The following is a 27,904-nucleotide window of genomic DNA, read 5'->3' as shown; positions in this document are numbered from 1 at the left end:
CCAGAGGGATGCGGTCGTATGATGGTGGCCCAGGAGTTCTGGTTCAATAGACTTCCTAGTTCCTCCGATCATGTACATGATTGTAGCTTCTCTCGCCTGTGTGAACGCTTTTTTCAGCGTGAATAATCTGTTTCCGTGTCTTCTTTTGCAGTAATTCATCATCGGCTCCCCTGGTCATCGCGCTGCCTCCTGTACACACGGAGTGGATGCTCAACCTACATCGGGTCACGCCGAGCGATGGGAGGAGCGTGCTGGAGTCAGCCCAATCCATGTTGATGGGGCTCGCCCCCCTCCCCTCCGCCCACGCTGGTTGCGCTTGCGCCGGCGGCCGCAACGACGGCGACCCCTACGGTGACGGTGGATCCAGCGGTGGCGGTAATCGTGGCACTTCCTTCCCTACTGATCGAGGAGGAGGTGAGAGAGGAACCCGTGATCCCTGTGTCACCCGGAGGAGGGGCGCACACCGTCAGCTCGCCCTTCTGGTTGGATTTGGAGGGGAGCGGAGAAGCTAGGGTCGAGGCCGCCGATGAAGCAGCGGAGGTTCACATGTCCCCTCGAGCTGGCCCAGGCCCATGCTTGGGCACTCCTCCCGAGCCCGCCTGGGGGTGGCGTGTTGGAGGCGACTGGAATAGAGGAAGAGCTGTTGTTAGCAGGCCGCAACATCCCGATGGTGGTCCTCCCTTCCGTCGGAGAGGAGGTCACTAGGGCTGTGGATTCAAGGGTCCCGCCATCTCAAGAGCGGGTGATGATCCTGGCGCCACTCAATGTCGCGGCAGCTGGACCTTCAAGTGGGTCGGAGGCGGCTGACGACCTGGTGTGGCCTCAGCCGGGCGAGCCGGGGAAGGTCTAGTTCGTGCTCTGCGACATGAGGGAGCGGAAACTCTAGGACCTGCTTGCTAGTGGTGGACTGTCGATGTGCTCGGGCCTCACCTCCATCGTGGCGAAGTTGAAGGTGGCCTTGGAGGAAGCTTGCCTTGCCCATCGGGCCATGTCCGTCGACCTGCCGTGTATCGGAGAGGTAAGCCTTCTGCAATCCAAACTTCCTCCCTGGTCATTTGTTATTCAGCCGGTTGTCTTAGCGCGCCTGCCCTTATCTTACTGAGCCTGGAGATGATATCGACCTGTAAGTCCTGGTTCCTCTAGGAGGAGCATGGTCGTGTGGAACGGGACGAGGTGGCATTGCGGTAGGTCGGTGACCTTGCTCGTGAGCTGGAGACTGCCCATCGCGAGTCCCAGGACCAGGCGGCACACGTGGCCGCTATGGAGGAGCGTGCGACCGCTGCCGAGCAGGAGCTTGCCGCAACGGAGTCTCGTCTAGTGGAGGCCGTGGTATCGGCCCGAGAGTGCCAGGAGGCGGAGCGCCAGGTGGCCGAGCGGGCGACTGCCACCAAGCAGGAGGCCCTAGGGGCAGAGCGAGCGAGTTGAGCACATGCCGAGCAAGAGGCCGCTTGGCTACAAGGGAGGGTGGCCCAGCTGGAAGAGGGGAAGACCATCCTTGAGAGCGTCAGTCAGGAGCTAGGTGAGAGGAATGCCCTCCTGCGGCAAGAGCTGCAGCAGTCGAAGGAGGGATGCGTCACTGTCGTCACTGTGATGGACAGTAAGTCCCACCATCTCAAGAGTTTGAGGCGGGGTCATACCCTTTTTTTGCCTTCCACTGACTTGGTCTCCTGTGCAGTCTTGGAGGGGGAGTTGAGGATGACCCAGGCGACGGTCACTCGGAACGTGAATGCGTTGGCTTGGTCCCTGGAAGAGCGGTCCACCCTCACGGATGAGCTCAACCAACTTTGCTACGTGGCACAGGTGGTGGTTACTGAGGTGCTCGGGTCAGGCTCGAGTATCAGTAGGCCTGCCGTCCAGCTTGCGGAGGTCCCGAACACAGTCCGGACACTTATCTCCAACAGTGTGTTTCACGGGCGTTGGGGGTGCTGACATCGGTGGTGACCCACTACCCTGACCTGGACTTCGAGGTGATCTGGAGAGGGTACACCGATGGAAGGAGCTTCAAGGAGATCCGGGCGCTGGGTCAGAGCTTGGTCCCGGGCGTGCGAACGATCGCCGCGCATGTGACTACGACCTGGGTCATGGAGGCTCGCCGCTCATGGATGGCTGCACGCGCAAGTCAGGAGGGTGCCACTAATCTTGATGCAGTGGTGCAGGCTGGGATGGAGCCGGGCATCATCCTGACCGAGACCGACCCGAGCGTCGACCCGACTACGACTGGGGAGCCCTCGTCCGTGTCTGCTGTGCCGCCAACCGACCCGGCCGAGGGGGAGCGGTAGAAAAAGGGTAGTTAGTTTCCTTGTGTGTGACACAAATTTGCACAGGACTGTGAGCCCCCAAGTGAATAATTTTAAGTTCATTTGTGATTGTGATGGGGAGCTTGTCCCACCCGTCCTCTAATTCACCCTTAAGCAATTTCTGATTTTCACCCTTTTCCTTTCAAACCTACCCGTTGACCGTAGGCTGCAACCTTAAGAACCCAGGCATGGCCCGCGAGGCTCAGCTGCTAGTAACTGTAGTCGTGGCGGGGTCCGATCGGTCCGCAAGCTAGAGCATAAGTTGCTTCTAGGGTAAATTAGAGGATGTGACGCCCTTTCGTTCGAGCGCGCCCTTTCGTTCAGGCGTGGTGCGTGGTTACCCAATAAGTAAAGAGGGGGTGGTGCCGCACCCCCGTGGAGGCCCGGAGCGACCCTGGCTGAGAGTGCTCGGGCCGGGGTGCTGTAGGAGCAAGTGTTGAATGGCAAAAGGACTGGTAATGAACCGAGCTAAGGAAAGAAACAACGTAACTGCTCAATGTTCCAAGTGTTGGTGAGGATGTTGCTGTCGTCATCCTTCAGTCAGTAGGCGCCTGGTTGGATCACCTCGGCTACCGCGCACGGTCCTTCCCATGGTGGAGAAAGCTTGTGCTTTGTCCTTGGTTGGTGAGAATGAGTGCCATCTGGCACGCCTCCTCGAGCAGGTCAATCGCGTCCTATTGAGCCTCCACGGCTCAATCGAGGTTGAACACCTTCACCCTTGGAGCGCCATAGTCGAGGTCGGATGCCAATACCGCCTTAGCACCGTTCACCAGGAAGAAGGGGTGAACCCAGTCGACTGGATCGAGGTCGTCCTTAGGCTCCAAATGACGGCTGGGAGCTCTGCGACCCATCTTCTGGCATATTTCTTGAGCCGGTCGAAAATGCGTGGCTTGAGTCCTTAGACGACCATTCCATTAGCCTACTCGACCTGACCATTGGTTCGTGAGTGTCCGACCGAGGCCCAGTCGACCCTGAAGCCATAACCGTCGTAGAAATCCAGGAACTTCTTGCCGGTGAAGTTTGTTCTGTTGTCTGTGATGATACAGTTAGGGACGCCGAACTGGTAGACGATGTTGAGGAAGAACCCGACTGCCTCTTGTGTGCCGATGTTGGTGATGGGCTTCGCCTCGATCAACTTTGTGAACCTGTCCACCGCCACAAGCAGGTGGTCACGCCCACCTGGGGCACTTTTGAGGGGTCCGACCATGTCGAGGCCCCAGAATACGAATGGCCAGGTGATGGGGATGGTCTGGAGTTCCTGTGCCGGCAGGTGAGTCTGCCAGGCGTAGAACTGCCACCTCTCGCACCTGCGGACCACAACCTTTGCGTCGCGTAGCACTGTGGGCCAGTAGAAGCCTTGACGGAAGGCTTTCCTGACCAGCGAACACGGGGTTGTGTGATGTCCGCGGATTCTGGTATGGACTTCGAGGAGAAGCTGTTTCCCCTGGTCGGTCAGAATGCACTTCATGAGTACCCTCGATGGACTTCGTTTGTAGAGTTCGTCGCCGATGGCAACGAACGTTTTGGCGCATTGAGCAATTTGTTGTGCTTCGGTCCTCTCTGGTGGGAGGACTTTTTTGAGGATGTAGGCAAGCAGCGGCGCCCTCCAGTCGGTCGGGTCAAGTACCATCACCGTGGAGTACGGGTCAGAGCCCCCGAGCCCTTGGTCGGGGTCGGGCCACATTGATGCGTTGGGGCCCCCGAGCGCCTGGTCACAACCAGGCTACATTTGGGTCGGATTCACCTGGATGCGGGCGGATGGCTCATGAAGATCGTTCATGAAGACTCCGTCCGGGACCGGATCCTGCTTGGCCGCCAATTTTGCTATGGAGTCAATAGTGTCGTTGTCCTTTCGCTGGACGTGGTGCAGTTCGATTCCCCATAACTCGCCCTCGAGCTTCCGCAGCTCTTGGCAGTATGCTGCCATGAGTGGACTTTTGCAGGAGGACTCCTTCATGACTTGGTCATCCACTAGTTCTGAGTCATCGAGGACGTAGAGCCGTGTCGCGCCGAGCTCGATGGCAATACGTAGCCCGTTGACGAGGGCTTCGTACTCTGTGTCGTTGTTTGAGGCCTTGAAGTGGAGACGGATTGCGTAGCGGAGCGTGTTTCCCTTTGGAGAGATCAAGACAACACCAGCCCCCGCACTGGGTCCCATGACCGACCTACCGAAGTACATCGTCCATTACTGGTGGGTGACATCTGGGGTCGGGGTCTGGATATCCATCCATTCGGTGACGAAGTCGGCCAGGGCCTGAGACTTAATCGCGGTGCGGGGGGCGTACTTGATGTTGTACCCTATGAGCTCGAGCGCCCTTTTGGAGATCCAACTTGCGGTGTCACGGTTGCGGACGATCTTGCCCAGTGGGTACGAGGTGATGACTGTCACTTCGTGCTCGGTGAAGTAGAGTAGGAGCTTCCGGTTTGCCGTCACCATGGCGCACAGAAGCTTCTTGACCTGAGGGTAGCGCACCTTGGTGTCGGTGAGTACCTCACTGACGGAGTACACTGGTCGCTGGACCTTCAGCATGAGTTCGGGCTCCTCCCTTTCATCGACGAGGACGACGCTAACAACGCGGTCGCTTGCCACGATGTAGAGGAGGAGGGGTTCTTCCCGCTCGAGAGAGACGAGGACCGGGGCTGAGGTCAGCAACGATTTGAGGCTCTCCAAAGTCTTCTGTGCCTCTTCCATCAGACAAACACGTCCAACTTCTTAAGAAGCTTGTATAGCGGCATCCTCTTCTCGCCGAGTCAAGAGATGAACCGGCTCAGAGCACCCAAGCAGCTTGTGAGCCTTTGTACGCCCTTGACGTTGCGTATGGGACCCATATTTGTGATGGCCGTGATTTTTCGGGTTCGATGCCACGCTCAGACACGATGTACCCAAGCGGCTTCCCCCTCGGAATCCCAAAAACGCATTTCTCGGGATTCAGCTTGACGCTGAACCTTTGGAGGTTCGCAAACGTTGCGAATCGGTTCCCAATCAGGTCACTCACTCAAGTCGTCTTTGCCACTATGTCGTCCACGTAGACGGCGATAGTGGCCTTTGGCTGCTCAACCTAATCGGTTGGTCGGGCGGGTCGATTTGATCGGCGAAGCACCGTTGCATGCACCGCTGGTAGGTGGCACCAACGTTCCTCAGACTGAGCGGCATGGTCACATAGCAGTATGAGCCATACGAGGTGATGAAGGAGGTCACAACATGGTCGGACTCTTTCATCGTGATCTGGTGATAGCCCGAGTAGGCATCTAGAAAGGAGAGGACTTCGCATCCTGAGGTGGAGTCGACTATCTAATCTATGCGCGGTAAAGGAAAATGATCCTTAGGACACGCCTTGTTAAGGCCAGTATAGTCAACACACATTCTCTATTTTCCAATTTTCTTGTTTACAAGAACTGGGTTGGCAAGCCAGTCAGAGTGGTACACCTCCTTAATAAAATCGGTCGCTAGGAGTTTGGTGATCTCCTCGCCTATAGCTCTGCGCCTCTCATCGTTGAAGTGGCGCAAACGTTGCTTGACAGGCTTCGAGCCTAGGGCGATGCGCAGTGCGTGCTCGACGACCTTCCTTGGGATCTCTAGCATGTCAGCATGCTTCCATACAAAGACATCCCGGTTGGCACGCAGGAAGTCGATGAGCTCGCTTTCTTATTTGGCCGAGAGCTTGGTCCCGATTCGCACCGTCTTGGTCAGGTCGCTGGGGTCGATCCCCATCGCCTTGGTCTCCTCGGTCGGACTGAAGGCGCTCCCGAGCGAGGCGCTTCCTGTTAATTATGGGGTCAACGACGAGGGGTACCGACCCGATCGGGGGACGCAGGGAGGATGGTCCTTCTGATCGAACGTGATTGGATGGTTCGACCAATGCAGGAAAGTAGGGATAGCTGAGTTGACGGCACATACCTCTCGGTAACGCACCTTGCATTGCAGCTTGGAGTGGTCGGCGTCGGATCCCCCAAACATCATGAGGCAGGTTTTGGGTTCGGGGAAGCCGTCTCCATCCTTGCCCGCCGCGGCTTCCTTGCTGGCCGCATCCTCCTTGCTCTTGCGCTTCTTTGGCTTGCCGGCTTGTCATAGGAAGCATTTGAGGAGTTTGCAGACCTTGTAGACGTGCTTGACGGGGTAAGCGTGGTTGGTGCTGGGGCTCTCCATTAGCTTCTCGAAGTGATTGTGCTGGCCCGACTGGGGTTGCTTGCCCGGTCTGTCGACCGCGGCGACCAAGGTTGGGTCGATCGGACGTTGCTGATTCTTCTTATTCTTCTTGCCCCGTTGCGTGGAGGGGCCTTCGTCCCTATCTTCACGCTTGGCCCTGCCCTTGTCCCGACCGCCGCTGAAGATCGCCCCGACCGCCTCCTCGCTGGAGGCATGATTCGTAGCGATGTCGAGCAGCCCACGGGTGGTCCGGGGCTTAACGCAGCCGAGCTTGTGGACCAGGGACTTGCAAGTCATCCAAGAGAGGAACGTGCTGATGATGTTCGCATTGCTGACGTCAGGAAGGGAGTTGCATTGCTTCGAGAACTTGCCGATGTAATCCCGCAGGGTCTCGTTAGGTTCCTCCTTGCAACTCTTATGGTACCAGGAGTTCCCAGGGTGGATGTACGTCCCTTAGAAGTTTCCTACGAAGACCTTCTTTAGTTCTGCCCAGTCGTGGATGTTGCTGGGCGGAAGGAACTCGAGCCACGCTTGAACAAACTCCCCTACGCCAATGGGGAGGTACTGGATGATGAAATAGTCATCATCGGCTCCTCCGGCTTGGTAGGCAATCCAGAAGTCTTCAAGCCACACTTCGGAATTCGTTTCCCTAGTGTACTTGGTGATGTTGGTGGGCGGTCGGAAGCACTGTGGGAAAGGCGCTTTTTGGATGCAGCGACCAAAGGCCCATGGTCCCAGTCATCCGGGCTGGGGCTCCGGTCATCGTTCTGGACGCTCAGTTGACCGTCTCGCCTAGGGTGCACTTCTTCGCGCTCCTCGTCGGAACGGTTGCGGGCTGCGTCGGCCACTCTTGCCGCCATCTATTCAACATTGACATCGTGCCATGCCAAGCGTCACGCGTGGATGACGATGCGCGCGTCATGGTTCAGCCCGATCTGCTCGTGCACGGGCTGACGCCGCGGCGCCGGTGCCGGGTCGGGTTGTGGAGCTGCCGTAGCGCTCCACCTTGCCCGACATGCCTGTGGGGGTGAGCGGACGGAGCGGTTCGGCTGGTGTGGCCCCAGCGCACCGGTTGGGCAAGAGGTTGTGTGTCATTGTCGCGACGCGGAGCTCTCCACCTGTTGTACAGCAGCGGTTTCCACCAGCACCCGGAGGTTCCGATGGATTGCCTGCTCCTAGAGGTCAGCTGGCTCGAGGAGGCTGCATAGTAGCATCGCTGCGGCGGTGATGTTCTATCCGGCCCCAGCGAACTGCGGGAGGTCATCCCCTCCTACCAGGATGTTGCGCTGGACCTGGTGGGCGCCGCCTCGAGCGCTGCTTGCCGTGTTGCGCGCGTGCGGTGCGGAGTGATGCACCGGGCGCACGGGCGGTGGTGGCTACTGGTCTTGCTGCCGCTATCGCAGCTCATTACCGTGCGCGTGCACTTGCACCAGGGCCTCCGCGCGGTAGTTCGACGTGGTGTGAGTCTCTACAGACTCCACCACCTCCGGAAGCTATCTAAGAGCATCCGCCATGGCGCACTTCTGGGGCAGAGGATGGTCAAGTGCCGTCACGTCACCAATGCTGGAGCCGTCACTCTTGAGCTCCTCATCGCAGAGGTTGTGGAAGGAGGCGGGAGCGTAGTCCGACATTCCCACGAACTCGCACGGGTGGAGCGATGATGCCATGACCCTCCAGAGCCCCCGTGTGCACGCATCCGCCAGAGATGCAAGGCCGAAGGGGAGCTAGACGTGCGGCGGGGACATCAGAGCGCCTCCGGAGAGCTGGCTGAAAATGTTAGCCAGTGAATACATGACAGTATCCATGTCATTAATCGTGGGGCTCGTGCCCAACACGGACTCAATGCAGAGCGCAAGTGCCTCCATATCAAGGTCATTGAGTGGCTCGGGAATGACGATGCGAGCCACCTTTCCCGGGGATGCCGGGGGAGTCGTCTCCTCTCAGAGGTGAAGTACGCCAAGCTAATCGGCGACGAAGTCTAGACTTCCAAAGCAGAAGGCTTGGAATGGCACGAAGACAGGTAGAATCCACGTCCCACCAAGGGTGGGAGCGGGAAACTCTAGCATGCCGAAGCGAATCGTATCACTCGAGCCCGTCATGCCGAAGGTGGTGGTGAGGTGGGCCATCCGATGATTTGCAAAATACAAACACAATGGCATCTTCCCCACGGACAACGCCAACTGTCGGTGCGAAATCTGGCTGACAAGTAAATATTTGTAGTTTTGTCGTGTGTTAAATCGGATATGGCCTAACACACAATGACAAAGGATGTATACTGGTTCGGGCAACTTGCCCTACGTCCAGTCGGGGTTAGTCGGTCGACTTTATTCCTGAGCCCATGTGCTCAAAGTTTGTAGTGGGGTACAAACGAGAGGAGTATGAGAGGGGGGTGCCTGAGTCCTGGCCTTATTCTCGTCTTAGTGGAAGAGAGTGGGAGGAGCTCAGGCGTGCACTAAGTGTGCAAGAGTGCGTGTGAGAATGTTCGTCTTAGAGTCTCCGTGTGAGAGTGTCCAAGCGTGTAGAAGTGGAGGGTCCGTCCCCTTTTATAGCACAAGGGAGCGGCCTTACAAGTTAGAGGGGATAAGAGAGGGAGTGTACAAACGCTGCATAGTCTTGTTGAAGCCCACGTCGTTTGGTGCAGTATGGCCTCCGTCCTTGGTCTTTGTTCTCCTCGTTAGGCCACCCCGTCGTAGAGAGTATGTTTACGACGGTACTGTGCAAGATGTGCGTAAGGCGTGGTGCGGTACGATTCTGCGTACGGCCGGCTGACTCGGGCGCTTCCTCATTATCTGTCCCACCTGCTCCTTGGGCCTACACCGAGCGGGTGTCCCCGGTCGTTTGTCACAGTCGGTCCCGACCGAGTCGATCGGGGGGAGCGACACGGGCAGTACGGTGCATTCCCAATCAGGGGTCTCAGTCGAGAGGACCCGGTTTGGAGAACTCAGTCGGGAGAACCTAGCCGGAAGAACCCAGCCGGGGTCGGGCTGCGGCCCTAACCCCGACCGGCTCCTTTTGGTCGGGGTGCCGACCAGGCTTCGTGGTCGGAGAAGACGGCCAGTGGCCGGATCGAGGCCTCAGCCTGGCTGTGCGTAGCCGGGCCGACCCAGGTGTACGCTGTGGTTGTGCCCTTCGTTGGACCAAGTGTCGTGGGAAGGCAGTTCCGTTGGGGACCTCGGGTCTACTGTAATAGCTGCCATTTGAGGCATTAAAGTGACTTTGAGAAATTGGAAACAATTCAAGAAGAAAAGGAAAAGAAATTGGCAAGAAAATCAAATTCAGGTCAAATTTGGCCGAAATTTGAATTTCAAATTTGAAATTCAGAAAAATTTGTCAAAAATATGGAATACAAGTGTAAGAGTGTTTGGAACTGAAGGATCAAAAATTCGGAACTAAAATAGTGCTAATTATCTCAAAGGAATCAGAGAAAAGAAAAAGAAAAGGGTGTTTACTGTTCACCGTCCGAAAATAGGAGTTCAGAAAAACAGCAGCAGAGTCTGTTTTCAAAATTTAATTCTGCAGAATTTTTCAAATAAAAGCACCAGGACAACTACACTATATCGAAGTATGAACTTTGGACTACAAGATTTGGGTGTTGTTGGCTAGGAACATGGAAGGGAACCATTTCAAATTGTAGCTCAAAGTCAGCACATTGTCATAGTTAACTGACAGCCTGAAAATGGTTAAGTCTGAAACAGCAGCATAACATCAACTTTGGACTTAAATTCAGAGCAATGTAGATCAAAAGGGGTACTTGTTCATGAGCAAAATGGAACATTGGGACATTGTAGAACACAATTGGGAAGAAGTTGGACTGGAAGAAGAAGAATTGGACCACTAAATCGAAGCCCCAAGTGAGATCAATGTCTCTGTCAGTCACTGACGAACTGAGTGTCGATTTCAGTAAACTTCAGAGGAAACCGAGAAACAAATCAAAATTCAATCATATTTGATGATTATCTCGAGTCAGAGCCAAAACAAAAGATGACGGGTTTGAGTTTATCTTCAACTTCTGTTAAGGCACTTGGAGGCCGTCGGATGGGAGATCGACTACAATTCGGCTCTGAAGTTCGGGCGTTAAAAAGAAAAGGGGAGAAGCAGTGACAGAGCCGAGCTCGACGTGTCGCCGCCGCCGCTCTCGGTCGCCCGCCAGCACGACGACTAGGCCACCTCCTCACCATGCAAGCCTATGGGTAGACCACGGTGGCAGCCATGCGCACGGTAAACCATTCATATATTTACCGCTCCCGCGCCGCCGTTTCACCGCCGTCCTTTTTACCGCCGCCAGCGTTTCCTCTGTCCAGCACCGCCGCCAAGCAAAATTCCACCGCCACGTCTCGCCTCCCGTCGATTCCTCTCGCCCACTCCTCCACAGACACCCCAGCTACACCCCAGATCAGTTGTTGCCCAACATCCATGCCGGAGTAACCGTGCTCGCCGCCGCTTCTGTCCGCCGTCGTCGCGCCGCCCGCTCACGATGAGCTCTACCTTGCGCTGCTCCCCTTCCTTCTTTAGTAGTCGTGGGCGAGTCCTTAGGGTCCTAGGATGGTGTAGGGGTAGATGTTTGAGTAGGTTATGCCGTTGTCGTGAGTAGTCACCACCGGCCGAGGGTGTCGCCGCCCGTCGCCGTGGAGGGGATGGCTCCGGCCATCTCCCGGGGAGCTGTCGCTGCGCACGGGTGCGTGAAGGTGTAAGGGTGCTGTCCGGACCGAGCTTCGCTGCCGGTGGGGCGCCGGCCGGCGAGCCGCGCCACCCCCTGTCACGGTCGCGTTTTGGCGGGAGGAAGAAGAAGGCGCTGGAGCCGGGGCCCGCGCGTCAGTGGAGAGAAGGGGGGGGAAACGGAAGCAGGCCGGCCGGGCGCGGGCGGTTGCTGGGCCGCGGCGCGTCTGAGGCCCAGTGAAGCGCGCGGGTCGACCGAAAACGGAGAAGGGCTGGGAGCCCAGAGCAACCAGCAGGCCGGTGTTGCGGGAAAAAGAGAAAAAGGAGAGTGGGCCGTTGGGTCGCTGCTGGGTTGCGGATTGAAGAGGAAAGGAGAAATCGGCTCACGGGGCCCGTTAGGGGAAGAATAGGGCCGGCGGGTAGAAATGAATAGGAAAGGTGGGGTCCGCGCCGTGGGGCCCAGTGCGCGTGAGAGAGGGTAGAGCGGGGCTGAGTAAGAAAAGTATTTCCGGGTGATTTTCGGGAAAAATTAGATTTCCTTAGGAAAGTAATTAGTTTAAATTCGTTTTACACCATTTTAATCACAGAAATTTCTAGGAGTGTCCAAAATTAGTGAAACCAATTTTGTTAGGCTTGTTTTATTTTCCTTTATGCATTAAAATTTTTACACCCTAGAAAAATAATAAAAATTTGGGTATTTATTTAATGCCTTCCTTTTAAGGTAATTAAATAAATACTTAATAATTATAAAATGTATAAAATATGAATAACACTTTCTTAATCACAAATTATTCTTAACTCATAGGAAATTAGATTTTCAAGTTAGAAAATAATTATAAATTTTTCTAAAGATAAAAGAAAAAGCTATAAGGAGGGTTAAATAAGAAAAATAAAATTATAAGTTAATCTTTTTGGATTTTTGTGTGTTGGCTTGCAACTTTATCATGATAAGTTGTATAGTCCTTGTTGGCTTGCAACTTTATCATGAAGGAAAGTTGTATAGTCTTTAATTCAAAATGTTGCATTCTAACCCCTACATGTATTATGCCATAGATCCCGAAGCACCGGAAGGAGATTATTGGGAATTTTCAAAAAAGGACCTTCGGAGTCCGAAGAAGTTTTTGAATTAGTTCCCTGTGAAACCAATCCATCAGAGACTACTAATCTTTTTATCGAACAAGGCAAGCCCCGGTGCATTTATACCTATCTATTTTGGAGTCGTTATTTCATGTGACTTATTACAGGTTATTTGCTTTATGTATGCACTAAGTCTAGGAGTTGCTTGAAACCTATTCTTGTGTATGATCATGCCTTGTTTTAAGGACATCTTTACCACTTGTTCAAACCTTAGAAGATACCCAAGTCTAGAATTGCTTACTTGCTTACATACTTGGTTTACCAACCTTAAGGAAAACTTTTAAATCATACATGTTGCTTATGAAAGATAACTTGGAAATGAAAACGGACAGAAGCTAGAGATGCAGTTCTGTCTGCTAGATTAATTTGGTTAAGGCCCGATTCGTTGTCTTAACCTTTGATCAAGTGATAAGCATCTGATCACTTACTGGGTATGGGACCAGTAAAGCCCAGTAGGTTAGTAAACTCTATGATCAGGAATACTTCGTACCCGCGCTTGACGTGCTGGAGATTGGCAGGGGTGTAGCATGAAACTCACATGGAGATCGGGCCAGACGTGGGGTCCCATGTGGGGGTGCATCCCTGGGTCCGGGTAGTCGTTTTCCTAATCATTGAATTTGCTAATCAAGAGGTTGTTAAATACGACCTGGACAGTCGTATAACGCTGGTGATCAGGGTACTCTCCTGCAGGATGTAATTAGATCCGGATCGCCGCAATTCTCGGTTATGAATGCACTTGATCACTGTTGAGCATCGTAGTATCAATTCATGCAATATATATCCTTATGTTATCAATTGATGTATGACTTAACAGTTATGGTTGTTTCTACTTTTTGTTATCATTTAGAATGGTTAGGTAATAACTTAACCCAAATAAAAGATAAAACTAAGGCATTACTCGTAGTAAGCTTTTCGGCAAAAGTTATGTCAACCAAGCACACCCAAAAGCTAGCATGCATTCCAAAGAAAACTATTATATTGGTTAGTCGGGTAAGACTTGCTGAGTACCCCGTACTCAGGGTTTTCCCCTTGTGGTTATCTTTCAGAAGCTCCACGAGAGTCTACAGAGGAGGAGACCCCGAAGCCCTAGGGTATTGACCTGAGTCTCACAATACCCTAGAGAAAAAGTTCTACTTGCGCATCTTCTCTTAAACTATTTATGTTTAAATCTTAGAGCTTGTCTAACACTGCATCACTAAGTTTATTTCAACCTATGTCCTGTAATAACTCGTACCTTTTATATATATATATGTAAAAATGTAATGTTTGTTGATATTATCCCATCGCGGATATTATCCTGATGAATGGTTATGAGACACGCCGTGGATCCTTCGAGGAGTCCCAGGGACACTCGACGGACTACCGGACTTATGCTGTTTTAGGTGCGTTTCGGATAATTGCTGTTCCGACAGCAATTAGGCGCACTTAAACCAGCTTAAGTTGAGCGGTTCCGCCACATCTACGGACCCATCACAAATTATAGATCGTTTTGACATTTTAAATTCATAACTATTCATTTACACTACGTCTAGATACGTAGACAAAATTATAAATTTAAAAATACTAAAATAACTTATAATTTGGAACGGATGAAGAAGTATTAGCTGCACCCTCGACCATGAGCTGCATTACTGCTGTCTCACTCGATGACCTCACAGTTTGGAAAACATTGAATTTCGTTTCAAAAATTTACGGAGAAGATTGGGCAGAAGAATTTTGACAAAATAGAATCATCTTTTCCCATGGTTTTGGAGGAATTCCTCGTTGGGCCTCGTATTCGTTTCCATTTTTTATTGGTTCTCATCGAAGATTCGAAGTTGTTCTTCTTCGCACTTATTTTTTTTTCAGCCTCTTCCCGTCGTCTTCCGCTTCGCACTTGTCTAGCGCCGACTTGCCGTGCCAGTTCGGAACTTTTTCAGCTGGAGCCGCGTAGTCCCGGAAGTTATCGACGCCACATCAGCTGGTCAGCCCCCACCCCTCTTGGCATCCGCCGCCGGCCCCCCGACCGAGACCACGAGACGCCGGCGCCGTCCCGTTGCCCCCCTCTTGTCGCGGAATAAGCAAGGCGCCTCCGGCCGCCGCTCCCCCGCCGCCCGAACCGCCGCGGCTCGATCTTCAAGCCGGCCTCGATTCCTCGAGGCCGTTTCAACCCCGCGCTGCCGCTCAGGTGTTCGATTCAGCTTTCTCCCTGGCTTGAAGTATTCGAATCGAATCGTGGCTAAGCTAATCCTCTCTCTTAGCTCATCCAATTAGTTTAGGAGTTGTCGCGCGTGGTGTAATTTGAGCGGAATTTAGTCGTCCCTTTGCTTTGCTCACACGAGAATGATTCCAGTGGAATGGAAACTTTGATGGTTTCCCTTGCGACAGGAGGATTTGATGTTTGGCTATCTTCATTAGTTCCCGGGTTCTCCCTTACTGAATATAATCTGACTTGTTTGCTGGTCGAGCTATGTGTAGCATGGTTCTATTGCTTGTTGTAGCGGTGAGGTAAACATTGCCTTCAAGAAATGACACTTCTATTTCCTTTTTTCTAAGAATGGAATCGATACTGCTAAAGCTACGAATTCGTTAAGTTTGTCACATTCTATTGGTTGTTCACATGCTTATTTGAACTTGGATTTTGTCGGACTAGCAATTCTTAATTTCGCATAGGAAAAATTTTTAGATTTAATTTGGCTTTCATCTGAGAGACTAACCATTCATTTGTATGTTAGTGGTATCTATTAGGTTATACCTCCAAATCACTACTCATTGTGTGACTATTTATTTGTTCCATAATTGCCTAGGAATGGATTGATCTGTTTGGCAGTCTGTTTACCATCTGAGATATCTTATTAACCAGTTGAACTTTTGATCATTTATTTAAACTCTAATCTTAATACACTGGTCCTGCAGATAAGCACAACTTGGACTGGTAATTTGGTTCACGTTCTTGGAATGCTCGGTCTTCTAGTGAACGTGTAGTTTTATGATGTTGAGGACTAAGAGCATAGGAGGTCATCAAAGTGTTATCAGCTTCCATGAGGGTCAATCTTGGGCTCCTCTTGCCCTTAATGGACAAATATGCAGCGCCGACATGGGCCATACTGATATCAGGATTCTTTATGCTGCTTTCTGTTTCTCTCTCAATGTACTTGATATTTGAGCACCTCTCAGCATACAACAATCCAGAGGTTTGTGTTACTATCACACTATGTTCAGTAATGAGTACTTTTTATATCGTTTGTGAGTAATCAAATATCCATATTAACCATGTTGGCTTTGTTACAGGAACAGAAATTTGTTCTTGGTGTTATCTTAATGGTCCCTTGCTATGCTATTGAATCGGTAATATATCCAAAATGACTCCAAACTCTTTGCTGATCGGCTCTAGTGCATCTAATTAATCTTTGATACTTTTCTCAACAGTATGTTTCGTTGGTAAATCCGGACACCAGTGTCTACTGTGGCATCTTGCGTGATGGCTATGAGGCATTTGCTATGTATTGCTTTGGAAGATATATTACTGCTTGTTTAGGTGAGTTATCTTCTGAGCCTCTGGGGCATTTTAGTTTCGACCCTCAGAGGTTGTTACATGCATTGTAACACGTGCTTAAAAGATGGATCTGCACTTTCTGTTTTAAACCAGTAACATCAATCCTATTAGATGCATATTTTATTTTTCTCTTTTGAGGGTACATGGGTCATGGATATGAAGCATGCTTGAAATGCAGTTATGTGGTTTTGAAGCGAGGCATGATTTTATCTATTGTTTTTGATATTATACCAAGCATTTGTAAACTGGATACTTTTTTCGTCCGCACAGTTTATATTCTTTAACATGATGTACTATGGTATGTTTGGATGGAGGCTATTTACGGTATGAAAGGGTTTCTTCATGCCTGTGCCCTACATTGTTCAAAAGTAACAGCCTATTGTTATGTTGTTATCAGTGCATTAAATCCGGCAAAAGGGGGTCTCTGTAGAGCTTCCAAGCCTTTGTTATGCAACTAGATGAAGTCACTACCCTTCTTCATCCATGAACTAAACAGCGGTTCATCTTGACTTTCGTTATGTTGACTGGAAGATATGCCAGAACCCATAGGAGATGTCAACATTATTCTTATTCTCCTACTGTTTTGTTCTTGGTAAAATAAAAGAAGCATCAACTTGTTAAAGATATTATACGAGACTGATTTGTTAACAGTTTGGTAGATATATTTCCGCGCAGCCTTTGTTTTCTGTATTTTCCATCATTGTTTCATTTGGGGAATTTATATAGTTGCAATAGCTTTACCTGTATCTTTTTCAACTGCTGTTGCTTATTTACTACATTTCATTGTTTACTGCAATTGTAATATAGGTGGTGAAGAAAGGACTATTGCATTTTTGAAGAGGGAAGGTGGCGAAGATTCCGGGGAACCTCTTCTGCATCATGCCTCTGAAAAGGGAGTCATTCATCATCATTTTCCTATTAATTACATATTGAAACCATGGAGACTTGGTGTGCGGTTTTACCAGATTATCAAATTTGGTATATTTCAATATGTATGAACGCTTGTCCTTCTAGTTGAATTAGAACAGTTAAGATTTGCAAGAAACTTTGGTTAAATACTTCGTACACGTGCAGGTGATTATAAAGACACTCACAGCTAGCTTGTCTCTTATTCTTCAACCTTTCGGTGTATATTGTGATGGAGAATTCAAATGGGGATGTGGGTAAGATGCTTTTTTTTTTCATTTTCTTCATCCAAGTGATAATTGTGCATTTGCTCTATTTGTTGAGTCCCGAAGGAAAAGAATCATACATCTCTCGTTTATTGAATATCTGTAGTGTTGAAAGTTGAAATAGTTTATTTTGAAGGATGTCGCATAAAGACTATGATAGATATATGGAAATGTGCAACGATCTCTTTGTCATCTTGACGATGAATTGTCTACTAGTATGAACTGTGATGGCCATTTCTTTATCCTCTGAAAATATATGCACTGCATTTCACTCCTTTTCTGCAATATATAAATGGTGAGAATTGCACAATTAATTTTGTTCACTCTGTACTGCAGGTACCCTTACTTTGCTGTAGTCCTGAACTTCAGTCAATATTGGGCCCTATATTGTTTAGTGGAATGGTACACGGCTACTAAGGATGAATTGGCACATATTAAGCCATTGGCAAAATTCCTTTCCTTCAAGTCAATAGTGTTTCTGACTTGGTGGCAGGGTGTGATAATTGCTATCATGTATTCTTTGGGCTTGGTTAGAAGTCCATTAGCACAGAGCTTGGAGTTGAAATCAAGTATTCAGGATTTCATCATCTGTATAGAGGTACCTTACCTTTTCAAGTTAGACAGGGTCTCAAAATTATTCATTTTACTTATCATATTTCTTGTCTTCCTCCGACACAGATGGGCATAGCATCAGTTGTTCACCTGTATGTGTTCCCTGCAAAACCTTATGAGCTATTAGGTAAACAATATTCACCTACAAACATTTCAGTACTTGGGGACTACGCAGCCTCAGATCCTGTGGATCCTGATGAGATAAAGGATATCAGTCGACCTACCAAAGTGAGGCTTCCGCAGTTGGAACCAGATGAGATAATTGCAACTAATATTAAAGAGAGTGTTCGAGACTTTGTAATTGGCAGTGGAGAATATGTGAGTTTTTACCTGCAGATCACACCTCAAATCAGTACAGTCTATTGTGTTCCTTTTTAAACTTGATGGAGCTAATAGGATTTTTTTTGGCATGTCCCTAAATTGACTAGATGGAATTTTTCTAGGATATCTCTCGCAATTTATCTTTGACGTCTTGTGCTTATTTTTATACTAGGTCATAAAAGATTTTAAGTTCACTGTTAACCAAGCAGTACGTCCAGTGGAGAAGCGCTTTGACAAAATGAAGAAGAACATCAAGTTCAGGCAAAGCCGGGATGACAATTGGGTGAATGCATCAACACCAGAGAGGACAATTCGTGGTATCGATGATCCTCTCATAAGTGGGAGCGCCAGTGACAGCGGGATCGGTAAAGGGAAAAGACATCGCAGAGAACCAAGTTCAGCTGGTACTGTGGACGGTTGGGAAGGTACTGAGCTGGCACCTGATGGCTTCATCATACGGGGCCGCCGGTGGGAAATCAAGAAATCGTGAATTCGTGATCCTCTTTCCATACCGCCAGCGGTGAAACTCTGCAGATTGGAGCATCCGGCAATTGGCACATATGTTTCCGGTGACTTGCTGTATTGCTAGTGAATTTTGCTACTAGCATGAAGCTTTGGCTGGGCCATACACTACTGTGCAGAACTTTTTTATGTGGTAGACTAGTAGATTGTGTACATAGCAGACCATTTCCTGTCCCCTTTGATTTCTGCTGACAGCCGGGGCCAGGGAACTGTACGTGCTTATATTAGCCACTAAAAGTGTGCTTAAATTCAATCTACACTGTTAACTTCCGTCTATAAATATTTGTTCTTGGTGCACATAAGTTTGACCCTTTTATTCTTCATTCTTAAAATAAAATATTACTCGTTGAACAACTGTTAATGCTTGTATCTGGGAGATTTAGACGACAACATTAAAATTTCGGAAGTTGGTGTTTCGTACACCAGGTGTTCCATGAATCATGATGGAACGAAGATGGTGCGGTGCAGCGTGCGGTGGTGGGTGATGCTCGCTCGCTGCGCGAAAGACCAAATAGAAGTTCAGATTGGGCTAGGCCTAATTGGTTCAGGCCGATGCCTTGTTGCCAGGCCCAGCCCAAATTATCTAACAGGACTGGCAGGGCTCGGGCTCACACCTCTTTTTCAGTGAGCCGCCTCTCCTTCGCTCCACTCCCCGAGGTCGAGGGGTACAGGTTCCTCGTGTTCTTCTCCGAATCCCGACGCCGCAGACCTTCTTGGTTTCCACCTCCACCTCCTATCCTACACGGTGCTGACTTCTGGAGGCATCAGAAGTTCAGAACACGTCGTCGCAAAGCCGCTGCTGCGAATTTATAGAGCGAGAAACAGGGGCGTGTGTGCATTGTTGCAATACCTGCGTGAGCAGCAGATGCGTCATGCCTGCGCGCGGAGAGTGTAGATAGTTTGGCAGCCGACAGCGCGAATGGGATCGAGGCAGCGGCGCCGTTATCACGGAGGTTGCGCGGTGCCGGGTGTGGCTCCGGGAGCGGCGGCGTGCTTGGCGGCGGCGCTGCTGCTTCTCATGCTCGCGTTCCACTGCGTCCTGTCGCCGCCGCTAGGCGACGGAGGCCGCGACGACTCTCCCCGGCCTCAGAGCCCCACGTTCGTGGTACGCCAATCTGAAGCTGCGATTTTTCTTTACCTCATTTGTTCAGGCTATGCAACCCCAATGATCTCTGTAGTTTTAATCTGACTGCTATGTGGATTTATCATTCATTACGCTCGTTCTTTTTTTTTTCTGGAGCAGTCGAACAATCTGGGTGAATTGCGCAGGAATGTGCTTGCTGCCGATACTACGAACGCGCACGCTTCTAACACTACAGTAAGTGGCGTATGCTTAGGGAGTCTTCGAGTTATGTTTTCTGGTAACTAATCTGGGCTGGATGTGTAGGTTGGTGGGAGCCAAATGGGGGAAGAACTCTGGGGCTCGGGGGCTGGAAACGACTTCTACGGGTGTAGCAACGCCAGCGCTGAGTTTGCAGGTGAAGAACATTTCTAAATTTTTAGTTTCAATATCTGTTGCTTATGGTTCTATGTTTGAGCTTGCAACTGGTGGTGACTGATATAATAGATGGCATGATAAAAGAATTGCATTTTGATGATATGACAGGAGCCGAAGCTAACACTGAATTAAATAGGTACTTGATGATTGACGCTAGTGGCGGCTTGAACCAGCAGCGAACAGGGGTAAGGGGATAATATGAATCATGGCAAATCTTGAGTTTCTTGGTTTTGTTGAAAATGTATCTTCTAGTTCAAGCATAAATTATAGGAAGTATGCTTGCAATATTTGTTTAGCTTACTATAATTTTCTTGGTGATGAGACTGCAAATCTGAGAGGAAGCATTAGCATGTGGCAATAGGCTTTGGCAGTTCCATCCACTATTTTAAATCTGTCTTGTTTATTTTATATTGGCATGTTCAGCATGTACCAGCTAGTTTACCATTTCTACTTAATATGAGCGCTTGTCAGTGAAGTCAAAGGCTCAAAACCCTTAATTAGTCAATGAAATGCGACTTCATATGTACATTTTTCCACATGATTCCATATTACCACCAGACTAGTAAATTTTACTGACCCATTTTGGGTATCAATTGGCATTGGCTTGTATATTTGAACAATTGGATGACTCCACTATGTACATTTTCACCAATTTCGAGATTAAAATAGTTGCAAGCTTACTCACTATACCATTACCCATCCTTAGTGTTGCAAACCCTGCAGTTCATTCTGATTTTTATTTTCAGATCATAGATGCTGTTGTTGCAGCACGCATTCTAAAAGCAATTCTTGTTATACCACAGCTCGATCAAAAATCTTTCTGGGAAGATTCAAGGTTGCTACACTTAACCTCCACTAGCCAGTTATTCATCACACTGAAGGCATGGAGCACACTCGCTAATTTTATCCGTTTTTGCAGTGATTTTGCTGATATCTTTGATGCTGATTACTTCATATCCTCCCTCTCAAAAGATGTAAAGATCGTACAACAACTACCTGATATGATCGGCAAAACATCTCTCCCATACAAGATACGTGTCCCTAGGAAATGTACACCCTTATGCTACGAAAACCGAGTGTTACCTGCTCTTTTGAAGAAAAATGTAAGTCATACTGTTTCTGTTTTCTATGTGTCATCTGTTTCAGTTTCACAAGTATTTCTGGCATAACAGATTTTTGCATGACATCTGAATGTTTCAGGTGGTTCAATTAACCAAATTCGACTATCGGGTTTCGAATCGGTTAGAAACTTACCTTCAAAAACTGAGATGTAGAGTCAATTATCACGCATTGCGATTCACTGATACAATACATAAAATGGGTGAAATGCTTGTTCAGAGAATGAGGGAGAAAAGTGGCGGACGCTTTATCGCTCTTCATTTAAGGTAATGTCTTGAGCCATCTGCACTACCTACTGCCGTCCAATTAGCTCTGCATCTGATCTTGTCTGTACTGTTCAGATTTGAGCCTGACATGCTTGCCTTCTCTGGATGCTACTTTGGAGGTGGGGAAACAGAGAGAAGGGAGTTGGGCACAATACGTAAGAGATGGAAGAATTTGCATGTAAGAAACTACATTTGATCGTGATCATGTGATATTTCTTCTAGTTTTGGATGTTTTCATGTTTCAAAGCTCTATGCAGGAAGCCAATCCTGACAGAGAACGGCACCATGGCAAGTGCCCCCTAACCCCAGAGGAGGTTGGATTAATGCTGAGGGCCTTAGGATTTGGAAGGGATGTACACATGTATGTTGCATCAGGAGATGTGTATGGTGGAGAGGAAACTTTGGCACCACTGAAGGCACTTTTCCCAAATTTTTACTCAAAGGAAACACTGGCAAGCAAACAAGAGCTGGAACCGTTCTTGCCATTCTCTTCTCGCATGGCTGCCCTGGATTTCGTTGTGTGTGACCAGAGCAATGTTTTTGTGACGAACAACAACGGCAACATGGCCAGAATGTTGACTGGCCGCAGGTATTTTTCTTTTGCAGCAGCATCAACATTGTTTGTTGCAAATGTTTCTTGTAGGCTACTTTGCCTAGCATTCCAGTTAGCTAAGCATGGATGGCATGTGAAATGTGCAGGATGGCACCAAATTATGGATGAACATGATTTTATTTTTATTCTTTCAAATGATGGTGAAATTCTGAACAGTAGTGTTTGTATGTCAGGAGATATTTCGGGCACAGGCGGACCATAAGACCGAACACTAGAAAGCTTAACTCCCTCTTTCTGAACCGAACCAGTATGAGTTGGGACACATTTGCTTTCAAAGTTCAGACATTTCAAAAGGGATTCATGGGGGAGCCAAATGAGGTAGAGCCTGGAAGAGGTGGATTCTATGAGTACCCATTGGATTGCATCTGTCAAAAGACCAAGGGAAATGCTGAGCGTACTATGGATCATCTAAGCAAGGATGCTACCATTATTACGGAGAAACATCTTACTGACAGAGACGGGAGGGATCTGGACTTTATGGAGCACACACCATTGGCAACGGGCTCCTCCAATGAGACGGAATCGGACTATAGTCATGGCAACGGTTTGGACATTCCAGAAATGGATGATATGATCTCAGATTAATCACAATCGGGTCGTCGCATGTATTGCCTCAAAGTGATTCCTTTGTTCGTTTCATATACATCATTAGTTAAGATTATCAAAGAACTGATGCTTATGTATAGTTACAAGCAGGTGAATCATTTGAAGTAAACTCCATGCTCCCTGAAGAACATTGCATCTTGTATGATGATGAACTACACAATGAAACCAGCTTGAGACGATTACAAAGTAACAAACACCTCTGCTGTGCGTCCAGTCCGCTTCCTGAAGCAAAACAGAGGCCCAGCAAAATCATCTCCGCGCGCCGCGCGCCGTCGCGGCTGGCGTGTGGAAGCTCTTCCAGGATCTGGGGACGGGGGAAATCACAACTGACAGCTCGACCTGAACCCTGTGCGTTCCGCCTAGCATTGCCTGCAGACCGCAGCCCAGCAGTTTCGATACACGTACATCTGCATGTTTTCCATAGTGATCGCTATTCCTCCGTTTGGAGGAGCAGGCTGTTCGGTTCAAACTCGGAAGGGTAACTGGGATCAAATTTGTCTGTTACTTCGTTTCTTTGCCAAACATTTGTAACTTGATTCATTTTAGCCTACAAATACTATGTTTAGATTTAGCCATTGCTTGGATTAAAGTGCTTAGATCAAAATTAACCATCACTACTCAGGTGACTTGTGTTCTTGCTAAAATTTGGGCACCCGATTCAATACCTAACGCACAGGCGAGCCAGCCATTTGAAAGCAATTCGCACAGAGAAGCGTGTATACAGGCTAACACTGCATTTCATGAACATATTGTTCTCTTCCCCATTCCACATTGCTCACTCAAAAGGATTCAACTATACCGGCATCGGGCAAGAAGGGAAATCAACAAACTCAGTGCACCGGTAAGCATACAACCACCAAAACGGGCATTTTACCTATACGAACCTGCTGCTATGTTATACCGACGATAAGACTCTTACCCAAACTACATGGACGAGCCTCGGTTCTGTTAGTGAACTCAGAAGTCAGGATTTCACCACCAAAAAAATCTCCGTGAGCAACATTCGCCCAGCATATTCTGCATCAATGCCACTCGATGAGGGCATTCACTGTCAGATGCAACATCAGGCTGCTAAGCTATGAAACTTTGGCATTCTCTCTGGACAATCTTTCCTCTTCAGCATGTCTTAGGGTCTGCTCGAATGCTTGCAGTGAGCTGGAGGCGAAGCTTTCTAGGGCTTGGACAACACGCTGCAAGCTAGTCTGCAAACTGCTTGCGTCAAGAAGATGGTCATGGTATGTTTGTGCGCTTGGAAGCCGGCTGTGCCGGCCTGGTACCAGGGCCAGCTTCTTGTTCAGCACATCTGCCTCCTTGTTGATCTCCACAGTCTTCCTTTCCAATATCTTGTTCCATCTTTCTCTTTCCCGGGTAGCAATGATCTGCTCTGTTTGTTCAACATTTTGTTTCTCTGACAGCTTGCGCACACTGGACACAAGAGCTTGTATTGAGATAATGACTTCCTTCTCAGAAAACCGATCCATGGCTTGAGACCAGCTGTTGCAGATGACAAACACAAGGGGAGCACCCACTCTTCCAGGCGAATAAGGAGGAACTCCATCGACTGTCTCTTCAGCCTTGTAGTTAAGGCAAAGTGATAGCCATCCATTCAGCGCCTTTATAAAGCTTCTCTGTTCATTCACCCAGGAGGAAAAATTGACAATCCATTTCATCAACTCTAGTTCAAGCTCCAATGCCAAATCTCGACTGCTTCCGTCGGGGACAACTGAATCCAGGTTTTTCGCCTCTGACATCACTTGACACTGTATCTGGTAGCAGTCCAACTTGTCTCGCCACATTCTCACAAACCTACAAAGAGGGACATCAGTCTTTTGGTGCATGCTAGCTTACATAGAAATTTTAAATGCAAGATTATAAAGAAAATTCAAACTAATTTAAAGTTCTACTTTTGATAAAAGCATACTAGCTCTCCATTTCCTCAACAGAGTGTGCTACCAAATTTATGTGTAGCTGAATAAAACAACCTCATAGAAATGCAGTACTACTGAGGTTGCTTCTATACAATTAGCTTACTTCTGCTGATTGCCATGTCATTCGGTTTATGGTGCGGTATATTGCAATATAATTACCATACTTTCTGATAAGCATATAACCAGTGTAATCGAAACAAACAGAGAAATAAAATGGAACATCTGACAAAATACTTCAGGGTGAAAAGAATAGAGCATACCCTTGGATTAAGGCATTAATTTGTGGCCACAATTCCTCATCCCTTACTCTGTTTATCTTTTTGGAAACTTTAGCAATCACTCTTACAGATATTCTTATTTTTGTTGATAGTTTTCTGACCATATTTCGGGTCGTGTCGATCTTCTGAGCTTCAGCACCTTTCTGATCCATGAACTTAAGCCGCTTTGCATTCTTCGCAAGCAGCAGACGCATTTTCTCTTCAGCCTAAAAGAGCAAGAAAATAATTAATTACGACATAAAAACTATAAAGGTATGCATTTCAAGTAATAGTGTAATATGTTACAAGAAGAAGCATCCTGTGTTACTGAAACTAGCGAACACAGAGAGTTTTATCCCCGAAAAGTTATCGATTTACTACATGGATAATATTATAAAGTTAAAAATAAATCCACCATAAGAAAACAAACCAAAAAATGTTCTACTAAATACATCTGATGTTATCACTATTTTGCAACAAACAAGGTTCTAATTCTAGCTATTTTTTCTATTAGTACTTCCAATTCTGGTCGTTCGATCCCGAAAGGCACTTTACAAGGTGTAAAGTCAATAAAACCTTTTCTTAAATAAGAAGCACGTTGGTACAAGATAGGTGGAACAGTCCTAAAATTACATGGTTGGGGATGTATGTCTGTTTGATAGGGGGTGAGTAGGGAGGAGGGGGACCTGCATGCTGGCCTGCTGGGAGCATGGGATCAACCTTAAGATTTCGTCACCACAGAAGATATAAGATTATAAAATGAATTGCACTGCTACTCGTCAACTTGAGATAAGAGACTCTGGTTAAGACTAGTACTCAGTGGCTCCAATTGGATGGGACCACTATGGAGCAACAGATTTGCTTTTGAAATCTGAACTACTAATGTACTCTGATAGCAACTTCATGTATCATCAATATGAGATTATACTTGACAATATATTAACATGCTGCTGTTCATAGACTAAAAAACTAACAGGTGAATTATTCATCCATAAACATTAGACAGTAAGTATAAGGCACACATACCTTAACCTCATCATACAATTTCTTCTCCCAGATATAGAGCTTCTGCAGTGTCAAAGACAGGCTCCTTCCACCCGACACCTTCTCACCTCCAACATCCAAGAGCCCGACGCCTCCAATGTCCGAATGCGGCAAGGCAATCGCTGACACCATACGAGATGAAACTATTTCCAAATATGAACAAGTCAAACCAAAGAATTTGGGCATAAGCTATTCTGAAGACAGTGCTGAGTATTGGAAGAACAAAAAGCTCACCATGGTACACTGAGCTCCGGTGATTGTACCTCCGCCTACCGACCTCAAGAATCGGTGAAAGCGCCCTGACAGCATCTGCAGCTCGAACAAACTGCGCTTTGATCTCGCCGGCAACGTCTGAACTGTCAACGGTCCTCCGAGGAGTCGGCGCAGATGCCGCAACGTTACGCTGCGGCGGCGCCTGGTGTCGCGCCACGCTGCCCCCGCCAATCACCTCCTTATCGACGACAGAATTCTCCTCTTCGTCGACCTCGGCAATGCTGCTGCTGACGCCGCCGAGCGAGCTGCGCCGGCTGCGTGCGCCGCTCCCGGGCGCGGAGTGCTCGCCCGCCACCTGCTTGACGACGGCGTCGTCCTCCTCGAGCTCCGGGATGCCCTCCTCCTCCCGCACCTCCCGCGAGCTCCGGCTCGGCGTGTACGCCGACGCCGCCGCCGCGGCCCCCATGCCGCCAGCATCGTAGCAGTAGTTATCGTAGACGTCGTAGTCGCCGAACACGTTGAAGAAGTCCCACGAGCTCGACCTCGGCGGCGACGGCGGCGGCGGGGGGGCCCTGCCAGCCGCCGGCGCCGCGGGTTCGCCGCCGTACGAGTGGTACTGCGGGTACCCACCGGCCGCCGGCGGCTCGAAGGAGCCGTAGTACACGCGCTCCGACGCCACCGCGCGCTGCTCGACGGCGACGGAGGCCGGGGGCGGGCGGCTCCTCGCGTAGTAGAGCCGCAGCGACCCCGGCGGCGGGTACCCACCGTACGTGGGCTCCGGCGCGTAGCCGTAGCCGGCGTACCCGTAATGCGGGTACGGGAGCGGGTGCGGGTGGAGCGGGTCGTGGCCGGCGAGGCGGCGGGGAGGCGAGGAGGACACGGAGCCGGACTCAGAGTCGGAGGAGGGCGCGAAGTTGATGTGCGACGAGGAGTGCGGCGGCGAGGCGGCGGCCGTGGGCGGCGGCGGCGGCGCGTCCGCGCCCTTGCGCGCTGCGGGGAGCGCGAGCCGCGGCTGGGGCGCCGTCATGAGGAGGTGGAGCGCGGCGGCGGCGGACGCGAGGGATTCCGCGAGCGCGTCGTGGGAGTCGGCGAGCGCGTAGCGGTGGCGCGCGGCGGCCGCGAGCAGGTCGGCGCGGCCCCGGCACAGCGCCACCGCCTCCTGCTCGTCCAGCTTGGACCCCTTGCACCCCATCGCTTTCGCTCGCCCCCGATCGACCGATCGAACGATCCGCAGGCCAGATAAACGCTCGGCTGAAACCTCGCTCAAACCCTCGCGCTCGCGGCACGCCGCGCCATGACGCTCTGGGGGTTTGGGGTGATGGGGAAACGAGACGAAACGGTGCTGACGCCGAGCGAGCGAACCGAGGCCGAGTGGGGTGCTGGGGATTATAACGTGCGGGGCGCGGCGCGTGCGCGACACTGATCTCGCCGGCCGGGGGTGGCGTGGGGTGGGGTGGTGTTGCTGTTGATGGGAGGTCGCCCTCACCCACCGAAGCGGCGAAGTGAGATGAGAATCTTCTCCTCCTTGGTTTGTTTGCACTCGCGCGGCGCCTCCTTTTTCCGGGCTTGATGTGGCAGGGCTGCGCTGCACGGCGCCTCTTGTTTGTTCGCTTGCGGCCTCCCTCGCGGGGTGGCCGGGTGGGAGAGGATGGCCGGATGGCGGAGAACGGACGAAACGAAGCAGATGGATGGATGATCTCGTCTTCCTCTCTCGGTCGCGCGAGTGCGGGTGTGGGGAATGTCATGGATGGGGCAGGCAGGCAGGCAGCACGAGGCCAAAGCCGCCTTCCTCTTTACCTCTTTTGTCCGCTTGCATTTGGATGGGAGCGCACGAGAGAAGAGTGGCACGCAGGCCCGGCTCCGGCTTGCGGCTGCGGCATCTGCATGCAGCCGCAGGGCGCTCTGGTTTGGTGGCAGGGCATTGACGCCCCCGTCTTGATTGCGCCCGCGCTCACCGCCAC

At 49.9% G+C, this 27,904-nt stretch overlaps 4 protein-coding genes across 6 annotated transcripts; 2 read left to right on the top strand and 2 right to left on the bottom strand.

Annotated features, from left to right (window-relative positions):
- Positions 1 to 3,216: 3,216 nt before the first annotated feature.
- On the bottom strand, positions 3,217 to 4,455 carry LOC106804276. Its single transcript, XM_014805041.1, has 2 exons — positions 4,042 to 4,455; positions 3,217 to 3,618 (listed from the first exon to the last, which is right to left on the bottom strand). Exons 1-2 carry the CDS (start codon positions 4,453 to 4,455, stop codon positions 3,217 to 3,219), a joined length of 816 nt encoding a protein of 271 aa, XP_014660527.1.
- Positions 4,456 to 14,124: 9,669 nt separating this feature from the next.
- Positions 14,125 to 18,698, top strand: LOC101777618 (protein LAZ1). The gene is made up of 9 exons (XM_004953354.3): positions 14,125 to 14,404; positions 15,133 to 15,410; positions 15,508 to 15,564; positions 15,646 to 15,754; positions 16,580 to 16,764; positions 16,847 to 16,935; positions 17,281 to 17,542; positions 17,623 to 17,874; positions 18,050 to 18,698. The coding sequence occupies exons 2-9, from the start codon at positions 15,258 to 15,260 to the stop codon at positions 18,365 to 18,367; spliced, it is 1,425 nt and encodes a 474-aa protein (XP_004953411.1). The 5' UTR covers positions 14,125 to 14,404; positions 15,133 to 15,257; the 3' UTR covers positions 18,368 to 18,698.
- A 340-nt stretch (positions 18,699 to 19,038) lies between these two features.
- Positions 19,039 to 23,098, top strand: LOC101777204 (uncharacterized protein At1g04910). 3 transcript variants are annotated; one of them, XM_022829095.1, is made up of 11 exons: positions 19,039 to 19,504; positions 19,643 to 19,717; positions 19,787 to 19,877; positions 20,006 to 20,082; positions 20,644 to 20,732; positions 20,817 to 21,000; positions 21,098 to 21,282; positions 21,358 to 21,460; positions 21,540 to 21,871; positions 22,069 to 22,500; positions 22,582 to 23,098. In XM_022829095.1, the coding sequence occupies exons 1-10, from the start codon at positions 19,319 to 19,321 to the stop codon at positions 22,478 to 22,480; spliced, it is 1,734 nt and encodes a 577-aa protein (XP_022684830.1). In that variant the 5' UTR covers positions 19,039 to 19,318; the 3' UTR covers positions 22,481 to 22,500; positions 22,582 to 23,098. The 3 variants fall into 3 exon arrangements, with proteins under 3 accessions (XP_022684830.1, XP_022684832.1, XP_004953410.1); XM_022829097.1 differs by having other exon boundaries at positions 20,701 to 20,732; positions 22,069 to 23,098; XM_004953353.2 differs by having other exon boundaries at positions 22,069 to 23,098.
- Positions 23,099 to 23,237: 139 nt separating this feature from the next.
- LOC101758432 (nitrate regulatory gene2 protein) lies at positions 23,238 to 27,635 on the bottom strand. Its single transcript, XM_004955082.4, has 4 exons — positions 25,965 to 27,635; positions 25,713 to 25,873; positions 24,690 to 24,913; positions 23,238 to 24,307 (listed from the first exon to the last, which is right to left on the bottom strand). The coding sequence occupies exons 1-4, from the start codon at positions 27,133 to 27,135 to the stop codon at positions 23,578 to 23,580; spliced, it is 2,286 nt and encodes a 761-aa protein (XP_004955139.1). The 5' UTR covers positions 27,136 to 27,635; the 3' UTR covers positions 23,238 to 23,577.
- Positions 27,636 to 27,904: the final 269 nt, after the last annotated feature.

The sequence above is a fragment of the Setaria italica genome, chromosome I (genome assembly GCF_000263155.2).
Source record: "Setaria italica strain Yugu1 chromosome I, Setaria_italica_v2.0, whole genome shotgun sequence".
Classification (NCBI taxonomy): domain Eukaryota; kingdom Viridiplantae; phylum Streptophyta; class Magnoliopsida; order Poales; family Poaceae; genus Setaria; species Setaria italica.
This window is presented reverse-complemented; position numbering and strand designations above follow the sequence as displayed.

Excerpts from the sequence above, each read along its gene's own strand:
- LOC106804276 (XM_014805041.1), bottom strand. The coding sequence starts at position 4,455 with ATGGGACCCAGTGCGGGGGCTGGTGTTGTCTTGATCTCTCCAAAGGGA. Across the intron at positions 3,619-4,041 it reads AGCCATCCGCCCGCATCCAG|GTTGTGGTCCGCAGGTGCGA; the intron begins GTGAATCCGACC and ends CGCGACGCAAAG.
- LOC101777618 (XM_004953354.3), top strand. The coding sequence starts at position 15,258 with ATGAGGGTCAATCTTGGGCTCCTCTTGCCCTTAATGGACAAATATGCA. Across the intron at positions 15,755-16,579 it reads ATATATTACTGCTTGTTTAG|GTGGTGAAGAAAGGACTATT; the intron begins GTGAGTTATCTT and ends ATTGTAATATAG. Across the intron at positions 16,936-17,280 it reads GAATTCAAATGGGGATGTGG|GTACCCTTACTTTGCTGTAG; the intron begins GTAAGATGCTTT and ends TCTGTACTGCAG.
- LOC101777204 (XM_022829095.1), top strand. The coding sequence starts at position 19,319 with ATGGGATCGAGGCAGCGGCGCCGTTATCACGGAGGTTGCGCGGTGCCG. Across the intron at positions 21,283-21,357 it reads TTTATCGCTCTTCATTTAAG|ATTTGAGCCTGACATGCTTG; the intron begins GTAATGTCTTGA and ends TGTACTGTTCAG. Across the intron at positions 21,872-22,068 it reads AGAATGTTGACTGGCCGCAG|GAGATATTTCGGGCACAGGC; the intron begins GTATTTTTCTTT and ends TTTGTATGTCAG.
- LOC101758432 (XM_004955082.4), bottom strand. The coding sequence starts at position 27,135 with ATGGGGTGCAAGGGGTCCAAGCTGGACGAGCAGGAGGCGGTGGCGCTG. Across the intron at positions 24,914-25,712 it reads AATTGTATGATGAGGTTAAG|GCTGAAGAGAAAATGCGTCT; the intron begins GTATGTGTGCCT and ends TTGCTCTTTTAG. Across the intron at positions 24,308-24,689 it reads ATTAATGCCTTAATCCAAGG|GTTTGTGAGAATGTGGCGAG; the intron begins GTATGCTCTATT and ends CCCTCTTTGTAG.